The 24,610-nt window shown below is 37.6% G+C and overlaps 1 protein-coding gene across 2 annotated transcripts in view; it reads right to left on the bottom strand.

Moving 5' to 3' along the window:
- The window catches only part of SMC1B (structural maintenance of chromosomes 1B), a 75,649-nt gene that overhangs the window by 26,677 nt on the left and 24,362 nt on the right, over nt 1-24,610 (bottom strand). For both annotated transcript variants that reach the window (XM_082739820.1, XM_082739821.1), the window contains exons 8-14: nt 21,561-21,643; nt 20,782-20,989; nt 17,708-17,893; nt 16,199-16,378; nt 8,362-8,508; nt 1,882-2,019; nt 1,275-1,391 (exon numbers count right to left, since the gene is read on the bottom strand). In XM_082739820.1, coding sequence (XP_082595946.1) covers nt 1,275-1,391; nt 1,882-2,019; nt 8,362-8,508; nt 16,199-16,378; nt 17,708-17,893; nt 20,782-20,989; nt 21,561-21,643 — 1,059 coding nt within the window. The remainder of the gene's footprint in view (nt 1-1,274; nt 1,392-1,881; nt 2,020-8,361; nt 8,509-16,198; nt 16,379-17,707; nt 17,894-20,781; nt 20,990-21,560; nt 21,644-24,610) is intronic.

The following is a 24,610-nucleotide window of genomic DNA, read 5'->3' as shown; positions in this document are numbered from 1 at the left end:
AACTAATCTGAAAAGCATTACTGTACTCTGAGGAGCCACTGTTTTTTTTTTTTTTTCTTTAATTCCTCAAACTACACCCTCTATTTTCAAATTTCTTACTCTAAAAACTAAAGAAAAAAGCTCATAAATGGCTTTATTAACCCTTTTGGCTTTATGAAGTGTTAGAAACCAAATCAGCACCATTTCCTTTATATTAGCCACACCATAGTATAACATTCTACATAAATAAGTAAAATATTCCTTAGATATGAGTGTTTATGACTATAGAGTCTCGGGCAATAGAAGCCAAAAGGACTGGAGCATAGAATTAAGACAGAAAGATTTGGAAGATCTAGAATGAGCCAAATCCAACAAAACAACATTTAACCTTGATAGTTTTAAAGCCTTGAATTTATATATAATTACAGGATAAGAGAGACCTGTTTTAAACAGCAGGACATATTAAAATAACTTTCAGAATATAAATTAAATATGAATGGGACATGATTGATGCAGTGACAAGTTACAATGTACATAACTAGATAATCAAACCTATGGAAGGTGTCAGTTCCACGTGCTGAGGCCATGGTACTCCACGCAGGCCGGGCAGTAGTCCGACATTAAGCTTTGCTCTGGGCATTGACAAACAACAGAGCACCCAGAGGCTGGCTGCCAGAGCTGGTTTTAAATCCACGATTAAAGCATTAGGAGTACTTAACCCGGAAAAGAGATAATTAAGGAGCAACAGAAGTGTGGTTTCAAATCTTGCGATACAAGGCAGAACAAAGCAATCGGTGGAAGTTATTAAGTGACAGTGGGACAGACAACTTTCTAAGGATTAGAGAGGATCAAGAGCAGAATGAATTAAGTCGGAAAGGTCCTGTCATTTTATAAGCAGAGGCTAGATGACCAAATCTTTGTTGCATCAGAGCCAAGCACCCCATATACATAACAAATGTTCAAGAAATAATTACTGAGGGAATGAGTAACTTTAAAAGATAATCTGAAAGAAAGGGTCTTCCTTTCTGGTGGTAAGGACAGTGGGAGAAGAAAGAGGCTGTAATTCTTACAATGGGCAAAGAGAGGCTGGAGAGCAGAGTAACTACACACTGGTCATTATCTCTCCGGGGGGGCAACAGTGGTTCTCCAAAGACACAGAGAAACTCATTTGGCAAACCAGTAAAACTCGGGACTTATCAAACTGCTTTAGAGTATACTCAAGAAGCCCTAAGTCTGGTATCTGGTCTACAACTGTATTTTACACGTCCATCAGTAATAAATACAGCATTCAGGACCTTGTCTATCTTTTCTTGAAATTCTTCAATTCTTTGTTGGCGCTCTTTGATGCCTTCACTCAGCATGGCACACTGAGACTCAATATTCAGTAGTTCACTTTGTAGCTGAGACTGTTCCTAATGACAAAAGAGAAAGATTATTTTCAATGGAACTGTTTTACCTTTATACAATGAAGCAAACAAATGTGAAGATATCTTTTAGAACAAAAAGGGAATCCTATGGGATATGTGGATGGCTCAGTGGGTTAAGCGTCTGCCTTTGGCTCAGGTCATGATCCCACAGTCTTGAGATTGAGCCCCGCATGGGGCTCCCTGCTCAGTGGGGAGTCTGCGTCTCCCTTTCCCTCTGCTGCTCCCCTCTCCTTGCGCTTTCTCTTTCACAATGAATAAAACCTTTTTTTTTTTTTTTTAAAGGGAGTCCCTGAGGTAAGGTAAATGGAGGAACAGCTGAATGTCAAGATTAACAACCATAAAAATAAACTAGAATATAATCTCAATCATGGGGTAAAGTGTAAAAAGTACATTTCTATAGCGTATAGAAATGTAATTCCTGAAGTTCTCTGTCTTGGCTCTCAACTCCACCCAGTTTTCTGTAAGCCCATATTACCCGGAAAAAAGCAGCAAGGTGCTTCTTTTTAATCATCTCTAGTTCACTTTGGGAGTATTTGAGTCGTGTATGAGTTCCTTGTACTAGAGTCTGTATTTGTTTCAAATCTGCTTCCTTGCGAAGTATCTTCATTAAATCCTAAAAAGAGAGAGAGAAATAGAACATTTTACAATAGAAAGGCACTTTCACTTTTTAAAGAGCTTCCATGTGTCATAAGTCACCCACACCACATCTTCCCCCTTCTGATAAGAGACAGGCAATTAACTACACAAGCTACATGGGAGTGGGGGGCCACAATGCCCTACAGCACCTTTGAGACTAAACTTTCTAGTAGGAAACAGGAGTGAGAAATGAGGAATGGGAAGTGTGTGTTCCACCCAAGGCACACGAGTGACCTAAATGGCATCAGCCTTGCTTTTAGTGGATGAATTTAGAGGAAGCATTCCCTTCCTCCTTCACCCACCCCATTACTCAACCAAATTAACTCTAGTGTATGTATATTCTATATTTTACTCCCAGTCTTTACATGAATACATGTGTAACAGTCACCTATGTATGGTTTTTTTCACTTGTGTTTTACAAATTTAGAATCCTATTGAATGTGCTTTTCTTTCTTTTTTTTATTTTTTAAAGATTTTATTTATTATTTTACAGAGAGAGATCACAAGTAGGCAGAGAGGCAGGCAGAGAGAGGGGGAAAGCAGGCTCCCTGCTGAGCAGAGAGCCCGATACAGGGCTCGATCCCAGGACCCTGAGATCATGACCTGAGCCAAAGGCAGAGGCTTTAACCCACTGAGCCACCCAGGCGCCCCGAATGTGCTTTTCTATCTCCTGTTTTTCTCATTCAGTTGCTCACGACTGTGTATTATTCCAGGATGTGATTGTACCATTATTCAACTGTTTTCTTAATGAAGGGCCCTCACTTTGTTTGCAGGTCTCTGTCATTACAAACAAGGGGGCAGAACATACTGTTTATTTCCATGCAGTAGATTTCTCAGGGTGAAATCAATGGGTCAAAGGTATTCATGTGTCTAAGAGCTGCTTCCCACTGCTTTCTTAAAAAGCTGTGACAAGTCACGTTTCTATAATGTATGACTACATGTTTCTTTACATCGCCTCCAGCATTTATATATTTTTTCCCAAGCCTTACGGATAGGTGTGGAGTAATCTGAATTTAATTTGTATTCCCTTGCCATTCCACTGAGCACTTCCTCATGTTGATTAGACAATGGACTTTTCTGCAAACGGTCTAATCTTCTCCTTTCCCCAGATGTTCTCTCATAAGGCCTTTTTCATGTCAACTTATAGAGAAATCTTTGATGGTATAGAAACTAGTCTTCATTTTAAACTTAAAAAATGTATATATAGGGGCACCTGGGTGGCTCAGTGGGTTAAAGCCTCTGCCTTCAGCTCAGGTCATGATCCCAGGGTCCTGGGATCGAGCCCCACATCGGGCTCTCTGCTCCGCTGGGAGCCTGCTTCCTCCTCTCTCTCTGCCTGCTTCTCTGCCTACCTGTGATTTCTGTCTGTTAAATAAATAAAATCTTTTTTAAAAAAATGTATATATAGTGGCTTTTATCCTTACTTAAATTTTTTTTTGCATTCAGGTTTTTAATTCATCTGGAATTTACTTTTGTTACAATATGGGGTATAATATTACTATCTCTAGATAAGCAAATACCTTTTACTAAATAATCCATCCTTTTCCTACCAGATTAAAACACTTTGTTTATACTGAATCTTCAAATATAGTGGACTCTGTTTCTGTAGGTCCTATTCTGTTCCATTAATCTGTCCATTTTTACTCCAAAACTACCACAGCTTGATTACAATGGCTTCTAATAGAATTCTGTATGCTGGTAAGACAAGTTCTACCATCCTCTTTCATACAATTTTTTCATAGTCTCAGGGAACTCTTCATTTGTAAGAACCAGAATATCATTTTCGCAAACTAAAAAATCCTCAATAATATTTTAATTAAAATTGTATTTAGTAACATATGAATTAGAGGACTTCTAACTCAAGAATATAGTAAGTCTTTCCTCTTTGTTGTTTTATGTTTCTCATTAAGATTTAGTTTTCTAAATAGTTACTGTGCCTTTAGATTTACATTTATTCCTATGAGAATATTTTCGACTTTTAGATGCTTCTTGAGAGAAAAAAGTTTTATTTATGTAGCCCTCACATTAGCTTATTAATCTAGTAGTTTTAAAACTATAATCTTATCAGTAAAAAGTTAGTATTTCTCCTTTCAAAGATTTATACAAATTATTTGTGTCTAACTGTATTTAGTATAACTTTCAAGACCACATTATTTAATAATAGTGACAGTAGATATCTCTACTTCCTGATTTTACATGAAATGGTTTTAATGTTGGGGCACCTGGGTAGCTCCGTCAGTTAAGTGCCCACTCATGATTCTGGCTCAGGCCATGGTCTCGGGGCATGGGATGGAGCCCTGCGTCAGGCCGTGCTCAGCGTGAAGTCTGCTTGAGCTTCTCTCTCCCTCTCCCTTTGCACCTCCCCCCACTCCCATGCTCTCTCTCTCAAATAAATCTTTGAAATAAAGTAAATAAATAAAATGGTTTTAATATTCCACCATTTAAGCAATTACATCTGTTGATCTTTGGTAAACATGATTTATTTAAATAATTTCCAACCTTACTCTTTTACTTAGCACTTTAATAAGGACTACCTCCTAAACTTTATCAAATACCTTTTTACATATCATATGAATTTCTCCTGCCTTCAACTATGTTGCTGATCAGTTAATATTAGAACATCCTTATTTTCTTGGAACAAATCCATCTGTATTTAGGCAGATGTATTTTTCTTTTACTACATTGCTGAATTCTCTAGACTGATACTTAATTTAGGAATTATGCACTTACATGCACAAGGGAAGTCATTCTCCAGTTTTATTTTTGTAGTATCTTTATAATATTTGTAATTAAAGTTATATTAACTTTATAAAATAAACAGGCAAGTTTATGGCTTAAGATTAGAATTCTATTAGAACTCAGCTGTAAACCCATGAAGCACCAAGAATCTTTGTTTAAACAGTGGTAAAATATACACAACTTAAAATTTACCATCTTTACCATTTTTAAGCGTACAGTGCATAGTGCTTAAGTGCATCACTGATGTTGTGCAGCTCATTGCCAAAAGTCTTTTCATCGTGCACAACTGAAGCCCTGTGCCCACGAACAAGTCTTCATTCTCCTCCCCGCTCAGTCCCCGGCACCCGCCATTGTACTCTCTGTCTCCATGAATCTGATGACTCTAAGGACCTCGTGGAAGTAGAATCCACCATACTTGTCTTTTTGTGACTGGCTGTTTTCATGTAGCATAATGTTCATCCATTGTGGAGCATGTGTTAGGATGTCCTCCCTTCTTAAGGCTGAATATATCATTTTGTGTACAGAACATATTTGTCTGCTCATCTACTGTAGCACACTTTGGGTTGCTTCTACGGTCTGTCTACTGTGAATGATGTATACCTATCTCCTCTAGACCTTGCTTTAAATTCCTTGGAGTATATATCCAGAACTGGAATTACTGGGTCACTTGATAACTTTATTTTGAATTTTCTACAATTTTCCATAGCTGCTGTTTTGTTTTCCTGGTGTGTTTTTTCAAAGGTGGGTCACTCGACTAACTGTGGCTTTAAAAAAAATGTGGGTTTACGATTCTCACGCAAAAGCTGTCTAGGGCAATGCAGTTCTTCAACAATAAATGTAACTTTTTTTTTTTTTTAGATTTTATTTATTTATTTAACAGACAGAGATCACAAGCAGGCAGAGAGGCAGGCAGAGAGAGAGGGGGAAGCAGGCTCCCTGCTGAGCAGAGAGCCCGATGCGGGGCTCCATCCCAGGACCCTGGGATCATGACCTGACCCGATGGCAGAGGCTTTAACCCACTGAGCCACCCAGGTGCCCCTAACTTTTAACTTCTTAAAACAATGGTTTATCCTCATGCTTGCCGTCTCTTGGTACAAGATGTCTACTGCATCTCCAGACCACCTGACTGCATTCCAGTAAGGAAGAAGAAAATGCAGGAGATAATGCCAACACTTTCATTTATACCTCTAAAACTGTTACATGGCCACGGGCAGCTACAATGAAACTTGGGAAATCAAGTTGCTTTGTTTTGTTTTTATGACTCTTTAATAGAGCCCAGAAAGAAAGGAAGACATTGTGTTTAGGGACTGGATTAGCAGACTACACCACTGCCTGCCATTGCTTAACTTTTCAAATGTCCCATTTGTTTTTGGTCAATCTTTATTTATATATTTGTTTTTATATTTTTATTTTTAATTATGTATTTTTGAAAATCTTCCCTTTCAGGTTTTTAATTATTTTTATTATATAGTTACTTGCTCATAAGATTCTCTTTAAATTGTTTTAGCCTTTTCATGCCTAGTCTATTTTTGATTCTCACTTTTCCTCCTTTATTAGAATTGCAAAGAGTTTATTATTATTATTAGTCTTTCAAAAGAACAGCTTTTAGATTCACTGGTCCTTTTCTATTTGGTTTGTCTTCTAATTTCAACTTTAAAAATCCCATTGTAAGTTTCTGTTGTTTATTGTGGTTTGTTGTTCTAATTTCTTAAAGTAATAAATGTCCTGATGTCTCATCTTTCTTCTTTAATAATGAAGGTATTTCTTCTTGATGTAACTTATATGTGTCTTAAGACTTCCCATTTATCACGTTTGAGACACTTTGTAATTTGCCTTTTGATTACTTCTTTGATCCCCAAACTATCTACAAGTGCCTTTCTTAATTTCTATGCAAACAATAATTTTTAAGTCACTACTTCTAACTTCATTAAGTTATAATCAAGATGACCTTTTAGAAAGATACTTTTTCAATTTTGGACGAGCATATAATCAGTTTTTAAAGTGTTTCATAGATATTCTAAACAATATCTCACTTTTATTGAGCCCTTACCAGTGTTCTACCAAGTTCACATTTATTATACTACTTAACCCTTTCAATAGCGATGAAAGAGGTGCTACTGTTTTCCCCGCTCTCAGTCCAGGGTCCAGGGAGGAGGCTGACTACAAAGAAACCAGGGCATGATGGAAATGTTCTGTGGCTGTGGGGGCAATTACATGACTACATACATTTGTCCAAACTTACTGAATCACACGCTTAAAATGGGTGGCGGTTATTGCATATAGATTATACCTCAATTAACCCAAAGAAAAATCATATATGACTAAGAACTAATTTATTCATACAAATAATTCTTAGGGTGGGTAATAAAATAATAGGCAACCTTATAGAAAAATGTGCACAGGAAATAAGCAGTGTGAAGAAAATTTACAAAGAAACAATTACAAGCGGAAATGTTCAATCTCAGGTATAATTTAAGAAATACATACTAAAACAATTGGATCATACATATATTTTCTTAACCAGGCAAAGATGGAGATATCTGCTAATATTTCATGTTGCAATCCAGGGACTTACAATACTACCAGTGTTCTTTTGATGGTAACTTAGCAACACCTGTCAGTAGTATAAATGTACAGATCCTTAGACCCAGAAATTCCACATATGGAATAGAGACATATTCATACAAATAAAGATATTTTACATAATAACAACAAATGTTTATATAATACTCCCACATGCCAGGAACTGTTTTTAAGTATTTTAACTGGATTATGTAATTTGATCCTTAAAATAACCCTAAAAGGAAGGTACTTTTATTATACCCATTTTGTAGGTGGGAAAACTAGGGTACAGAGAGGTTGGGTAACTTGCCCAAGATCCTACCACTAGTAAGTGGCAGAGCCACGATTCAAACTCGGGCAGCACGGCCACAGAATTGATACTCCTGGGTACTGTGCTTTTCTCCTTTTCTAAAGAATGTTTAATGCCACCTCGTTTGTAATAGCAAAATCCAAAATATCCATTATTGGAGACTGGTTAAGTAAACACAACCTATACAATGAAATACCAGCCAGGATTCACTAAAAATAAATAGTTTTCTGTATGTTAAGATAGGCGAGCCTGGTGGTGGGTATTAAGGAGGGCACGTATTGCATGGAGCATTGGGTGTGGTGCATAAACAACAAATCTTGGAACACTGAAAAAATAAAATTAAAAAAAATAATAGTAAAAAAAAAGATAAAAGCATGTCCATATTATAGTGTTAAATAAAAAAGCTTGTTGCAAAAACTATTTGTAGCAAAAGCACATCATAAAACAAATAGGAAAAATAATACATATATTTCGTAGACAGAGAAAATTTCCAGAGGCTCTGTATCTGTGTTCAGCAAATATCACTGAGATATAAGGACAGGTTAAAGAAATATTGTCTATAACTTTATTCTGTTTTGCTTTACTTGAAATTTTTTTTACTTGAATTTTTTAAAGTATAGGCATGATAGTATTTATTACCAACAGATTAATTTAAAAACACAATTATTCTACAATTTAGTATTCCACCACTTTTACAGCATGGCTTACCTTTAATTCCTGGATCAGCTGGGTTCTTCTGTCTCTTAAGGTCTTTATCTCCTTCTCATCCCAGCATCTAGCCTTGTATCTTAAATCACTTGACCCTCCAGAGATTACCCCAGATTTTAAAAATAATGTTCCATCAAGAGCTACTGTCTGTAAAATTAAAAACATTTTATCCTGGAGAAATGCATATAAGGAAGATAAAAATAGAATATAATATGGCAATTTTTACAGCTGAGAATTTATAGATGAGAAAACCATTTACTGAAATTTACTAATAAAATACCTAGTTTATGAATGGCACTAGCCAACATACAAATCACAAACAGAACATTCTGTTTTGCTAAGGCCCAAAGCAGTTCTAGACAACAAATTACTAGCAGTTAAAAAGGTTCAAAATAAATTGTATATTAGAGTGTCTGTGTGGCTCAGTCTGTTAAGCCAACTTAAGCCTGCCTTCAGTTCAGGTCGTGATCCCAGGGTCCTGGGATCGAGCCCCACATCGGGCTCTCTGCTCAGCGGGGAGCCTGCTTCCCTTCCTCTTTCTGCCTGCCTCTCTGCCTACTTGTGATCTCTGTCCAATAAATAAATAAATAAAATCTTTAAAAAAAAAGAATCTTAAAAAAATAAATTGTATATTAGTTCCAAACATATTTGATATTGAGAAGCAAACATCAAAGATACTTGTATTTTATATCAAATAACTTGCATTGTATAATCCTGTATTTTGAAGAACTTGTTATCACATGTCAATGGCATATTATGAAATTAGCCTTAGCAACATTAGGATACTAAACAGAGCACATTCTCCAAGGTGCATACGAAACGGGGACCAAGAAACAAATTTAAATGGAGTCAAAGGCATAAAATAGCTTCAAGTTTATTGTCCTGTGATTAAGTATTTGCTTTACGGAGTAACTGATTCTCAGTGTTTTGCAAGTGTTTCTGATCATTTAGTGAAAGCAGGAGGACCACTGGGGGAAGACTGGAACCAGCAATGTGAGCTTCGGAAAAAAAGCCAACAAACAGGAGTCTCATTCATTCCTTCATTCAAACTTTCCCCGCGTGCCATGTGTTTGAGACATTCCGTACTGACACCGGAGCGACCGGAGGGAGTGACATACGGCACTGACCCCGGGGGAATCCTGCTAGGATGAGAGGCTAGAATCATACTCAGAGCAATCTGGAAGCATAAAACCGGGGGTCCCACCCAGCTTCTCCACAGAAGGCTTCCTGGAGAGGGGAGGTTTTCATTATGTCAGAGGAACTAGTTAGAAGTTAGTCAGGAGGAAACCCCGTTTCTCTCCCTCGCAGTCAGAGGTGCGTGTTGCAGGCTTGTATGGTGGCTCTGGTCTGCTGATAGAATATTGCTCTGTCACCTTTAGTATTTGAACGACTCTTCAAGGGAGGTAGTAGCCTTGTGATTTTCTGGAAGGACTCAGAGGCTCCCCTCCTTCCCAGCTGTTAGCCTGGCAATGAGTCTGCTCATTGGGTCGGAAATGGCTCTTTGGAAAAGACTAGATCTCACTGGATGGCCAGAGCAGAGGCATGGAAAGCGAGCTCCTCGGGGGAGGCAGTTAGTCGCCTGACCAGGAAGCCACTGCCACACACTCCGCCGGCTCCTGCAGCTTCTCCAGACAAACCTAAAGCGGTATGGAGGCGGCATCGCTCTCCTGAACACCGTTAGCTCGTGCTGGTTTTGCTGGGCCAAACCACCCGCTCTTGAATGAGAGGTGAAGACCCACATAGGCTCCTCCGCTTTCAGGTTCTCCGTAAAGCTTACTGTACTGTGTGACGATGTGTCACCAGTGACGTGTATCCCTCACGTAATTTTCCAAGCCACTCCGCAGTCCAGGAGAACCCTACAGCTCTAGCTATTGGGTCCGTACGTCAAGAAGGAAGGGAGAGTGTTCGACTAAGAAAGTTTCCAGCAGGCCTACTGAGGAAGTGCCGTTTCCTTCCACTGGCCCCTTCTAGACTGCTCCACAGTGAGATCAGGTTTCTGTGAGCAAGGACCGAACGGGGAGAGACACCACGCAGGCAGCTGCAGTCGCTGACACAGTCAGGTCGGACGCAGCCAGGAGCGGGGCGGTGGCGGAACTCCGGCAACAGAGCGCAGACCTGCGAGCAGACAGTGTGTGCTCATGTGTGACGGGGTGGGCTGGGGAAGGCGGGACGTCAAGGGTTTAGAATCCTTAGAAGGTAAAGTGAGAGTTGAGGACCAGCTTAGAGGTGAGGCTAGCAGGCAGGGCAGATGGCGGAGCTCTTTGCGCACCGTCAGAGGAAGCCTTGGGAATGAGTACAGTCGGGGATTGATGGGGTTTACGAAGGGCATGGCCTCGGACTAGCACCGACTGGGGCGATACAGCACGCAGGAGAGAGAAACGATCGGACGGGAGCTTTAAATAGACCACTCTGCCAACTATTTGGAAAATGGATTGGTCCAAGTGAACTAGAGGCTATGGTAAGAAATCAGCCAATAGTAGATAGGATGAATAAAAAGATTTGAGAAATGTTTAGAAGGTATGATCAGAAAAGCCTGGGGATTATAGAGGTTACAAGGAAATCCTTGAGGCAAAACGAGAACTTCATTTGGCTAGAAGAGTAAAATTAAATGCAGGAGATCAAGATTCAGAAAGAACATAAATTTAGACATGCTGATTTTACAATGCTTGTAGGCTAATATTTTACTTATTTATTCAAAAGGTATATTCTGATTACTTTCTGAAAGAAATTAGATTTTATAAATTAAAATAAAGATTATAATAAATATAAATATGCAATAAAATATCTACAAATACTAGAGATAAATTACAGTACGTGAAAAAAGAACCAAGTGTAATAATCCATATTATTATAATGAAAAATCACTGAATTCAATTAAGCAGGTAGAAAAAGAAAGATTTTCAATATATGATGTTGGGGCAGGTAATTAACCATTTAGTGGTTGGGGGAAATGTGTCATTTAATGGTTGGGGGAAAGCTAATACCTACATCTAACAAAACAAAACATATCAAAATAAATACTGGATTAAAATTAAAATACAGAAGTCATACCACCAAAAAAGTGAAGAAAAGTTAAGTAAATATATACTTGATCTCATATAATTGGGTCTTACAAAACTTTTGTAAGTTTTGTTTTTACATATATAATTGGGTCTTGAGACCCAATGTAAAAACAAAACTTACAAAAAGTTTTGTTTTTACATTGGGTCTCAAGACCCAATTATATATGTAAAAACAAAACTTACAAAAGTTAAGGGATAAAACTGATTTCCAAGTATATAGCATAGATACCATAGTACACACTAGCTCCTTCTAGAGTCAGATGCCAGATTTAGCAAACAGAAATCAGCATGCCCAGTTAAATGTGAATTTCAGATAAACAATGAATAGTTTTTGAATAGAAGTATGCCCAAACATCTTTGGCAACTGTATTCTAAGAAACAAGTTAGGGATGGTTTTCGTTTTCCTTTTTGAGCTCTATTTTCCAAAGTTTCTAAACTGCACGTTTATTAATTTCTATTTCTGATATATAAAAACCAAACCTAATACTGACAAAGGAGCTCCATGCGGGCTGGCTTAGAAAGAGCTGTATCAAGAACTCTGTAGAACTAAGAACGTGCCACACTGCATGTGGGATTACAGTACCAGCAACCTCCTCCCCGTCGCAAGGCAACTCCTCCGCTGTGAGCAGGGGGTACAAACAATGGTTTTCGGAGGTTCTTCCTTTACTGCTCGGTTGGCTGTTGCTGTTGTTACTGCAGCCATTTATATGCCTCCACTGTGCTCGATGGAGTGCACGAATGCTATTTGATTCCATGGTCACAAGCCCATGAGGTAGCCAGTATTTCCATTTTATAAATAGGGGCTAACAGATATCGGGTAACTTGCCTAAGGCCATACGTGGGGACTCAAGTCCAAGTTGGTCAAACATCTATGCCCATGTTCTCAACCACCATGTTATACACCTCCTTCAATTGCAAAAACGTAGTGAGCAACAACTCATAGTATTTATGGATCTTAGGGGTTTTAATAGTTCCTGGGTTTATTAAAACAATTTATTTCTTCTAAAGGTAAGCATAATCTTGATAACCTATTTTCATTTGATTTACAGTCAAATTCCTATCTCAGAAGGATGATAATTTTTATCTCCAGCCTGTAATTTCCTTGATTTATAGCTTATATTAAGCGGCCTGAGCAATAGTCCTATGCCTACGTGGGGGGTTACATTCCTGAAAAATAACCTCACTAACACAATTGGAATTTCATTTAAAATAAGGAGTTAAAGGAATTTTTAAATAACATTAAAGTTCAAGAGGTATGGGGTAGAAAAAAAAATTCTTTGGCATTAAAATGTATTCTCAGCAGGATTACCAACCATTCTATTGCATCAACTTCAACTGTTTCAAGAAATAGAATCTCAGTGTTATAAACTGCTAACATGGATTCTATAATTTTTATGTTATGTGGATTATACATATTTTTATTCTTTTTTTTTTTTAAGATTTTTAATTATTTATTTATTTGACAGAGATCACAAGTAGGCAGAGCAGCAAGCAGAGAGAGAGGAAGAAGCAGGTTCCCCGCTGAGCGGAGAGCCCTATGCGGGGCTCGATTCCAGGACCCTGGGATCATGACCCGAGCCGAAGGCAGAGGCTTTAACCCACTGAGCCACCCAGGCATCCCAGATTATACATATTTTTAAAGTTGCCTTTCACTGGTATGAAAATGAAAATTTTCATGAAATGAAATGATAAATGAAAAATGATATACTTTATCATTTTATTTCTGAACAGATAAGAGAGTCAAATATTTCAAAGTTCAAAAGATACAAGACTGTAAAGTGGAAAACTCCCCTGGCCCTTGCCACCCATGTGCCTTCCTCCCAAGAAATAATCAATGCTGTGAATTTCTTATGGATTCGCCCAGAAATGCTTTTCATAAACAGATACATGCATATCTCTTATTTCCTCACTATTTTACACAGATGGTCACATACTATATACTAGTCTACATATTAGTTTTAAAAAAACTGAATAGATCTTGGAGACTGTCTCATACTTGTATATAGAGAACTTTATTCTTATTTAAGGTTGCATGGTATTCCTTTCTATGAAAGCTCTATAATTTTATTGGACTAGTCTTATCTCGATTGTTTCCAATTTTTCCTGTTACATAACAGTGTTTAATAAATAAATCTTGTATATGCACCATTTCATATACATGTGAGTTTATCTGTAAGTGAAGTTCCTAAAAACCACAACTGGTAGAACTTCCCTTCATGGAACTGATACGAATTTATATTCCCACAGCAGTAAGTGGGAGAGTCTCTTTCTTCATAAAGTGTTAATCAAACTTTTTTAACACTGCTCAATCTGACAGGTGAAATGAGTATTTCGGTGTAATTTTAATGGGCATTTCCCATATTTTAAGGGAGGATGAGTTTTCATATTTAAGAAATATTTAAGAAAATTTTATTTCCATTTATAAAGTATTCATATCCTTTGTCCATTTTTCTACCTTGTGTTCTTTTCCTCATTGATTTGCAGGAAAATCTGCTCTTTCCCATGAGCCGTAATTGTTGTCCCTGTTTTGCCATGTCTCTTGAGTTTGTTTATGGTCCTTTTTGCCATGCAGAATTTCTTTAGATTTATGTACATGTGCTCACTCTTTATAGATTTTTTTGTCATATTGAAAAGGTCTTATTTTTTTCTGACATTAAGAATAAATTCTCCATGTTTTCTCCAAGTATACCTACAATTTCATTTCTTACATTTATACTTCAAATCCATTCAAAATGTATTCTGATATCAAGTGTGAAGTTTAGATTCAGCCATATTCTATTCCAGATGGCACCATTTTTTCAAATTATTGTACCCTGAATTTTATTCTTTTGCTCAGTGTTGTAATTTTTGGAAAAATGACTTTTCATGAATTATTAGCTAGTTAATGACATTTTTCTGGGTCTGTTTTCTGCCCTACCATATTAAAAAAGCAAAGCATAAACCTTCCCATATACTTTTCTGAGTAACAATCATCTAGTCTGTGGGAAAGGAAGCAAATAAGTGGAATAATCACGTGTTTAAATAGGTTTCAGATTTTAAAATTTTGCCATGTAAATTTTAAAAATATTTAAAAATTGAGTTATCATAAAAATCCTGATGCTCAAACTATAGCTTAGCAGAACTGCTCTAACTTAAATTATGTAGTTTGTACACACTATGTAGTTTATATATAAAATATCATTTTGTGATTTCACCTGCAGTATTTGAATTAAAAAAATTCTAAAACATGATATCAAGTCTATAGAAAGATAATCAAGTCCCTGGAAAACCAAAAGCACAATGAAGACATCAGATGATTCCTGTGAACATGTGACATCTATCTAAACATTTTACACATCCTAAAACAGAGAAAATTCTATAGATGGAATAATAATGATAGGAAGAAGATAAAAGTCTCTAAACTATATTTAAGATACAAATAAGACAAATGAAGCAGATTAAAATTCTGAAATAATGAAAAGAAAACAAGAATCAGTCTTGCAGGACTAAGGCATTAGTTACTGCAAACAAGAGGTAAGCCGTAAACATGTTGCTGAATGAAGGAAAGGATTAAACAATCTTGCCTTCATGTGACTTCTTTAAATTGATCACATAAATCTTCAAAAGCCAATTTTAAAAACACATTTTACAAAGATACAAAAATCTATTATAGCATAATTAGATAGCCAAATAAGGTACCTTTAGTAATCACTGTCATTGATTTCTACATATTAAATTTAATTTAATATGTAGAAATTTAATTTAATATGTAGAAATCAATGACAGTGATTACTAAAACAGTGACTGAATTCTCAGAAAGATTACTGAGAGAAGTACTAAAATGTCTGAAAAATTAATCATGTTATTAGATAAGCTACTAAGTTTAATACTGAAAATTCTTACTTTTAATAAGAAGAGCCTGTTTTGCATTAATTTGCAACTGTGGACATTCTAGATCTAATGTGTAAATTAACTACCGTTAAAAAAAATGATTAGCGCTTCGTGAGAGCTATTTGTTGGGCACTCAAATGAAATTGTGCACATTATTACTGAATTTAACCCTCTAGCTCTACAAAATAAGTGCTATTATTTCCCCAATTTTAGATGAGAAAATTATAAGTGCAGAGATTAGCCTGAAGTCATGTAATTAATTACTAAGTAGCATCACCGGTCTTAATTCATAACTTAGGCTCTTGGATACTGGGTCATACTTCACAAATATAGTTTTAAAAAAACAGGTAATTTTAGGAATTTAACATTCCTTAACTAAATAGAAACTGTTCAATTGAGTAAAACAATATTTTTAAATCAAAATCAAAATCATTCCCTTGAGATTAGGATTCAGTGACTTCATCTCAATTATGCTATTTCTATAACTTTAAATGTGTTAAAACCTTGAATGTGTAAAAGGATAGTGTCTGCATTAAGCTATGGAAGAACTAAAATAAGTACCTAAAATCTTTCCCCTGGTATTCAGAAACACATGCATTACATATGTGAATGCCAGGAAAAAAATCAGAGATTCACCAAGGACATTTATTTAGGCTATGATTACAATAAATCTAATTTCCAAAATATAATTTATGATAATGGAGAATATAATAGAAATTAATTTTTTGAAAATTCAACCGAACATTATAATAACAACCACTAAAGCCATAACTGTCTTTGGTTTTACACTAGTTTTCCTCCTGAAAGAGAGCCTATGAAAACATATAGATATTTATGTGGATATAGTATGTCAGTCTTATAAATACTCCTTCAAGTTATCCCAGAGTATGATGTAAGCCTCTTACTTTCCGTCTCTCAGGTCCACCGAATGCGATATGCCTTGCTTCTTCCACAGTCTCACAGACAAGGCCATTTCCACACACAAACTGAATTACTTTCTTCAGCTGAGGAAACTGAGTCTTTATGACATCAATCACCATTTTACAGCCTTTTATCTCCCTTAATCTTTCATTGATTGGCTTGATCTAAAAGGTTAAAAATATTTGATATATTAGATACACTAAAAACCAAATACTACATCCTCAAAAGGCATAAATAAGCGTAACAGCAAAAAAAAAAAAAATTTAACAGTACATACTTATTTGTAATAAAATTTTGACAAGAACCCGAGGAACTATATATGTTGTGGCTCATGTAACATTTAAAGAAAACACACTTCAGCAGAAGCCAGAAGACATAATTTCCAGATTCAACTCTGCCACTGACTGGTTAGGACAAAACAATGCATGAGAGATGTTCCATACTCTCAAAATTAGGGTCCAGTGGGAGATAATACCCATTTACATAGGTGTCAAAAGAGTGGCACATCATGACCAGGAAAGCCTCCAGACCTTCTTTGATACGAATTCCAAGCTGGGTTTGTAAATAGATTTTTTTAAAAAGCATCTGCAATGATTACTGAAGAACAGCAAGAATGACCTCGTTTTTATGAGAAGAAGCCACCGAGAAGTAATGCCACCGAGGGACTGGGAGTGAGCGGCCGGCAGCCCAGGCTAGGGCACGAGCTCTAACCAGTGTACAGCGCCTGCCGCTCAGCATCTTCAGAGCTGGAACAAGGAGGCATTTTCCTTAGTGAGCAATAAAAAAACCCATAAAGGGCATCAGCTACAATAACAGCAAAGTCCTGCCCCAGGAATTTACTCTGGATCCCCGAATGCCTCTCAATACATACTTAAAGGCCCCAAATTTAGTCTGTGCACCAAGGGCTGCTGAGTGTTTACTGCAATGTCTGTCACTCTGGGGCTGCATATTTAACAGCTGAGATCAGGTTTGGCATTTCATGGAGAGACCATACGTCTTAACTGTTCCCACAGTTTGCTATGGAACAAAAGAAATTGCTGGCGAGTAAGCTAAAGTAATGTTCTCAAAATCATCAAGGTAGAATTATAGCAAAACTAATTTAGGAAGAAATATAAAATCAAGAATTATTATTCTTGGCACGCTTGGGTGGCTCAGTCAGTTAAGCATGTGCCTTCAGCTCAGGTCATGATCCCGGGGTCCGGGGATGAGTTCCACACCGGGCTCCCTGCTCAGCAGGGAGCTTGCTTCTCCCTCTCCTCTGCCTCCCCCCCTGGCTCATACTCTCTTGCTCGCTCTCTCAAATAAATAAAAATCTTAAAAAAAAATGATCATTCTTCGCCTACCAATACATTAACACCAGCCATTCGAATGACTAACTGACATCCAAGCTATGATTTTTTCAATCACTACCATAGTTTATGGCAATAAAGACACACTTTAAAAGACAAGATTTTATCACTACTAAGCACTAATAAATATTACAAAATTCTTACATCAAGGTAATCCAGAGCAAGGAATGTCTCCGGTTCAGCTCTTTCTTCCTTCAGAAATCGAATACAATCTTTTGCTACCTTTTCAGAGGCTACAACAATGGCAACCATGTACCGGCCAAAAAGTTTAGTAACAGCCAACTGGTATTTCTTGTGAATAGGATGACAGAGGTCAAGGAGTCTTCCAAACTTAGCAGGTTTCAAAAAAGGAGAAAAACAAACATATTATTGAGGAACATATAATTCATTGTTTCTTATGTAACAAAGCATAAGAGCCCAAAACTAATTTTATAAAATTATAAACATATTTGAACAGAGTCTTATTCAAATGGACATAGATTTCATCATGAAGTATCCATTTGGATGTAGCACTTCACCAAAGAAAAGAGCTGTGAGTACTGGATGGCTCAGTGGTTAAGCGTCTGCTTTCAGCTTAGGTAATGATGCCAGGGTCTCAGGATGGAGCCCTGCATCGGGCTCCCTGCTCAGCAAGGAGTCTGCTTCTCTCTCTCCCATTCCCCCCAACCAGTGCTCCCTTTCTCGCTGTGTCTCTCTCTGTCAAATAAATAAAATCTCAAAAAAAAAAAAAAAAAAGAGTAGCGAGGAGAGATTAGCCTTACAAAGGTATTAAAATATTTTATAAGGCTATGATAATAGTATTTGTCCGCTCTCTTAGTCATTAAGTAAGAACCAGTGAGGTACCTAGTACATGCGGATACTCAGCTAGACACTGTGTGACCATTACCGAATAAAACAGACACCCTGGCCTTACCAAGCTTTTCGTCTAGTAGGGAAGAAAGATACAAATAGCAATTACGAGCACTTACGAGAGCAATTACGAGTACAAAATGCAGCAGTAATCCACACTGTGATCCAGCACAATGTGCTCCGAGAGTGCATACTAGGGACCAGGCCAACTTGAGGAGGCAGGGGACTCCTCCTATGAAGAAGCGTTATCTGAGGTCTGAAGACTGGTCAAGAATTAGACTGAACATCAACACCTTTACTAGAAAATGTCAGAATGTCAGCCATCCTGTATCGTCCTGGGAATACCTGAAGATTCAATTTTACATCTTCCTACTCTTTCTTCATTTGCTAGGTTCTACTTCAGGAATACCAATTTTGTTATGATAGACCGTCACTAACTTTACTGTTTATCATCCTGCTCTTTGTTTTTTCCTTGTCCATTCACCTGTGATTAACTCAAACCTTACTGCTAGGTCAGTAATCTGACTTCCAGCTGTGTAACCCATTCTCCTCGCTACTTGACAATCTATTAGTTCAGTAATACTGTTTGTTCTTTTTTTTTTTTTTTAAACATTTTTATTTATTTATTTGACAGAAAGAGAGATCGCAAGTAGGCAGAGAGGCAGGCTCCCTGCTGAGCAGAGAGCCGGATGCGGGGCTCAATCCCAGGACCCTGAAAGCAGAGGGTTAAACCTCTGAGCCACCCAGGTGCCCCTACTGTTTGTTCCTGATTTGTTTTCATAGCTCTGCATTTTACTTTTCTTTGCTTTAGCTCATATGTGAATCTGGTTGTGCAAATTCAAGCTCTTATGGGGGATTTTGTTCTGTAACCTTCTCCCAGACTAGGCTCTTAGACTTCCAAGTGCTTTTTAAATTACCATTTCTCTTCATTTTCTGTGGATCTGTATCTACCATACTGACTGTTTTCACCTTGCTTACATTTAAGGTGGGCAGCTCTGTGCAGAGCCCGAAGTTGCTGTGCTGGCTAACTGTTTCGCTTGCCTCACCTAGAGCTGAGATGGCTATCTTCTCTGAGGTGATGGACCAAGTAGTTTCTGATCTAGACCCTCAGTATTTTCTGATTTCCTAGCATCTTAGGGCTTGTAAGACAGGGACAAGTGAGGGTTGAGTTGTGGCTGTGTGTGTCTTTTGTTTGAATATCTGTTTTACTCTTTCTTAAGTTTTTCCTTGCCAAGGAAATACCTACGGCCTCTACCATGGGGCAGGGGTGGGGGGGTGTGGGTGGGGAATCCCATTTCTGCCAAAGGGCTTTGAATTGGCCTTCACTTCCATCTAAGAACATTAGAGGTTCATGTTCCTTGATTCACCAGTTTTTTAACCAAAGGAAACAAATAAATGTGTGTTGGCTTTTTGCTAGATTAAGGGATATTAGGGAAGGATTCTCAGGAAGTAATCAATTTGTTAGTTTTCCTTCTGCAGAGTTAGGAACAAGAAATGTTACTGTTTAATCTTTTCTTTTTAATCATGGACTATCACCATTTTCTGAAGTTCTGGCATTAGATATAACAGCCACTTCTTTTGGTCGTTACACTCATTTTCAAAACTAGTTTTGCCATTTTCTCTGGTATTGGGGGGAAGGATTCTGTGACCTAGCTTTACTCCTTCATCATGATCTAGAAGTCAAGGCCAGTTTCAAAACAGTTCATGCGGCTAACAGTACTGAAAGCTAAAAGGAGGTTCTCACAAACTAAGGACTGCACAGTGTACACTGGAGTTAGTGACATGAGAGTCAGAGGCCACAGCCATAATGCCAGAGGAAATAATTCTGTGAAGCTGACACCAAGCAACAGGTTAGCTTTTGCTGTATCTGGGCTAATGAAATACATTAGCAAAAGTGGGTATGTGTATCCACGGGTATCAGCTTTACAGAATAAAAATTCATTGTTTCAAAAGTATGCCAATGATACCTACTGCAAATATATTTTTTAAAAATTGAAACCATGAAGAATATGCAGTTTGAGACTATCTGCCTGGGGTGGGAGGGCCAGACTATCTTATGGCACCTGTGTCCTTTGAGGATACTGGTCAAACTTAGATTTTTTGGGTAATAGGTTCACACTAATGTTTCCTTCCAATAATTACTATCTATATACACTGCTGAAAGTTATCTAAATTTTGTTGCAATTATTTACTATTAAGTTTTAAATATAAACAATCAAACACAAAACTAAAAGATTTCTGAAACAATTCTGCTTTCTAAAAGCTAATAATTTCTAATAATAATTAGAAATAATTCTGTTTTCTAATAACATTCCTAATCCCAAATAAGAAGGGCTTTTTGTTTCAATTAACTATTCATCTCTAATTACCACAGAATCTGGGTAAAGTCTTTTCAGGTGCTCCAGAACCTCCGCTCTCTTTTGCTGCCGGTTCCCCTCATGGTTGTCAATCCCAGCATTCTGCAGTTCATTTCTAATAAGATTCAGTTCCTCATTAACTTCAGACATTCTTGATTTTGTGTTTTCAATTTCACCCACTAGCATTTCCTCTTGCTGTTTTTTCTCTTTCAAGCAATCCCTGCATAATAATAACAATAAATTACACAGCAAAAAGAAAAAACAAAATTTAATTACAAGATACATTCCACTGTGGTCTGGCATCGCAGGGGAACAGAATAGTGTTTATCAATTTTAAGTGATGAAAAATACAATAAAATAAGCCTAGCACCAGACATGGTCAAAGAGATTTTGATCATTCTTTGTTGATTCAGAAGATGCACAGTTCTGAATACTGAGGAAGTAAGGATCGATTGCTATAACAAGAACAGTCGTTGTGGGCTTAGTAATAAGTAACCACAAACGAAAAATAAAAGTTCTGGTGGTAGGATACTTAGGTTATATTAGTTTTCATGACCTAACTTTCATTATAAAATATCAATACCAAAATTACACACTTGAAAGTTTATATTTTTAAAACTTACTGTATTTACTTATATGGTTAAGTATAATTTTTAATTATCCTCAAGGAAATTAAAAAAAAAAAGAAGTGAGAACTTTAGGATACAGTCGGTGGAAGCTTTCATTTCATGAATATCCCATAAATATACCAGACACATGAGACCTGAGAAAGCCACAAGAACTGTACCTACATGCATGTTTTTGTATACTCCTCCAACTTTTCTATTCTTTTTTTATGGTCTTCTATTTGTTCTTTTATTTGTTTTAGATTTTCCTAAAATAGGGAAAAAAACATAAAATCAGTATCGGCAACTCCAAACAAAATTATTTTTCACCATATTGCTAGAAATGACTGTAGAATTGTAAGATATTTCAAATTTGAAGCACATCAAATATAACCTTATGAAAACACACGTAAGAGCAATGTTTAACTCTGAAAAGGCAGTAAGGGATAGAGCTTTGTGATTTTAAGTGTCAAGGCTCAAATCCTGGCTTCACCATTTACTAGATAGTTGACCTCTGGTAACTTCTAAGGGTTGATTTTCAAAGACCTCACATATCTCATATGTGTTCCTCAAACTAATTCATTCAAAGAATATTTATTCTCTGGATATCTTATACTAGGTATGAGAGATATAATAATAAACAGAAGGGGCACCTGGGTGGCTCAGTTGGTTGAGCATCTGCCTCGTGATTTCAGCTCAGGTCACGATCTAATAGGTCCTGGATAGGGCTGCTCGTTGGGAAGTTTGCTCGGGATGCCATCCCTCCCCCACTTGTGTATGTATGCTCTCTCTCTCTCAAATCAATCAATCAATCTTAAAAAATAATAATGGACAGGACAGAGTCTCTGCTCTCAAAGACTGAGGGCTGGTGGGAGGCAGTCAATCACACAATGATTCCAGGGCAGTGACTTGGTGTTACAATAGCACAGGAACCTGCAACGCAACAATGGGCCCGTGGGACTAAGACTTCTCTAAAGTCTTGCTCCATTCACTTTATCACTAAATACAAGTGATGTGCTAGCCTTCAACTGCTTTCACCTCTAATCTTCCCCTGTTCACCCTGTGTACTACAGCAAGATGAACCTTTCTTACTCTATTACTAAGAGATCTAAAACCAGGAATGTACCAAAGTAAAACACACAATTCTTTTTCAGTGTATAATACCAGGAAAGAGAAGAAATGCCAATTTTCATGTGGAAAAGGACAAACATATTCTATAAAGATAATTATGTCATTTTACTCATGTGTAATACAAATTCACTGAATGAACACTTCCTTTGCCAGGTGCCAGAGTTATAACAATAAGCAACACACAGTTCCTTTGCTCTAGGATTCACATATTTTGAAATGAAAGTTCCATATTGAAATTCTATTATCTCCCTAAAGAATTCCATTCAAAGCAGCAAAAACAAGATTAATGAGGAATACCAAGTTAAGTCAACTGGAAACACCGACCTCTGCCTTTACTCCAGCCACTTTTAGGGTTTGTATCCTGCCAGTTGAGTTCCTTCCTGGTCATTACTTAGGTCAGATGGGTCTCTTTGGGGTCACCATCTGTTACACAATGAGCTCAGAACAAACTTTGGATATGGCTTAGGTTAAACAATGGGCTTTGCTGGGGCACCTGGGTGGCTCAGTCAGTTAAGAGTCTAACTCTTGATTTCCGTTCAGGTCATGATCTCAAGATGGTAAGGTCGAGCCCAGTGTCGGGCTCTATGCTGGGTGTGGATCCTACCTCCTTAATATTCCCTTTCTCCCTCTGCCCCTCCCCCCTGCTCACACATGTGTGCATGCTGACTCCCTCGTGTTCTCTCTCAAAAAACAAAATAAAATAAATAAATGGGCTTTGCTGAAGAAAATGTAAAAGGCCAGGGTGTCCGCTTGACACATAATGGGGGACAATCAGACTGTCACAGTACCAGTCATTCTGGATTTGAGATGCCAGTTGTCTGGGAAAACCCAACACTGCCCAGAACCTCGTGACCTCGGGTTCTGTGGAAAGTTAAGCTCCTCCTTCCACAGAAGGGAGCCACTAGTCCTTTGGGAAACTGAGTACCGGTAACAGATTTCCCCATGTCTCTCTAGCCTGATGTGTTTTTCTTCTTCTACAAATGTTTTTATATTCAAAAGACAATTGCAACTCAACCACCACTTACTGACATCTAAGTACAAGGTTCACAAAGGATAGTAATAAATCCTGCTTTTAAGACACTTCCAGTCTAGTAGAACTGTACCAATTACCTGCTTTTTCTTCAATCTGATAAGAGCCCTTAGGTATAGGTTAAGCACAATGGGTGATTAGATGAGGAAGAAATCATATTCAGGTTCTTGGTGGGGAGAAAAAGCAGGCCAGAGAAGGCTTTGTGATGTGGGCAGCTACAGAATTTACCAGGTAAAATGAGTAGGGTTTTCCAAAACTAGCATGTACAAAGGCAAAAATGCACAACGAGTATTTGCTGAAATCCATGTAAAATTTTATAATGTGACATTAATTACACAAGTGTTTTCAGAGTGGTTACTGCTCTGGTACTACATCTGTTTTTGTCCCTCCACAAAACGTCCTCTCTTCCACTCACGGTTAGCACGCAGTTCCCCTTTCCTACTTGTTCTCATTTTCCTCTGCCAACGCGCAGCAAGACTCCAATGGGGGGCTGAGATGAGACAAGGTCTGGAAGCACATCCCAGCTCCTCCACTTACTAGTCCAGTCAAGTTAACCACCTTGTGTCTCGATTCCTTCATCTGGAAATTCATTAGGTCAACAAATATTTATTGATTATCTGCTCTAGATAAGGAACTATTCCGGGCACTTGGGACCCATCAGTGAACAAAACAGAAAAATATTCCTGCTTTGTGGAGTTTACATTCTAGAGAGGAAGGCAGACAAATATAACATCTAAGTTAAATCATGTGCTAGGATAATGGCTGTGGGAGAAACAGAGCTGGGGAATGGGGAACAGAAGTGTAGTGCGGACTGTAATTTTAAACAGGGAAATCCGAGTAGGCCTCATGGAAGGCAACATTTGAGCAAAGACTTGCAGGATGTGAGGGAGTTAAAAATGAAATGTAGGAAAAGCATGTTCCAAGCAGAGCAATAACCAGTGCACAGGCTCAAAGGCAGAAATATATCTGATGTGTTCCAGAGGCCAGGAGAGCTAGATCACAGGGAATAAGAGAACAGAAAAAGAGGAGATTTGAAAGGCTAATTGGGGTGGGAGAGGTGAACAAATCAGGTAGG

This window comes from Mustela nivalis (assembly GCF_964662115.1).
Source record: "Mustela nivalis genome assembly, chromosome: 7".
NCBI lineage: Eukaryota > Metazoa > Chordata > Mammalia > Carnivora > Mustelidae > Mustela > Mustela nivalis.
This window is presented reverse-complemented; position numbering and strand designations above follow the sequence as displayed.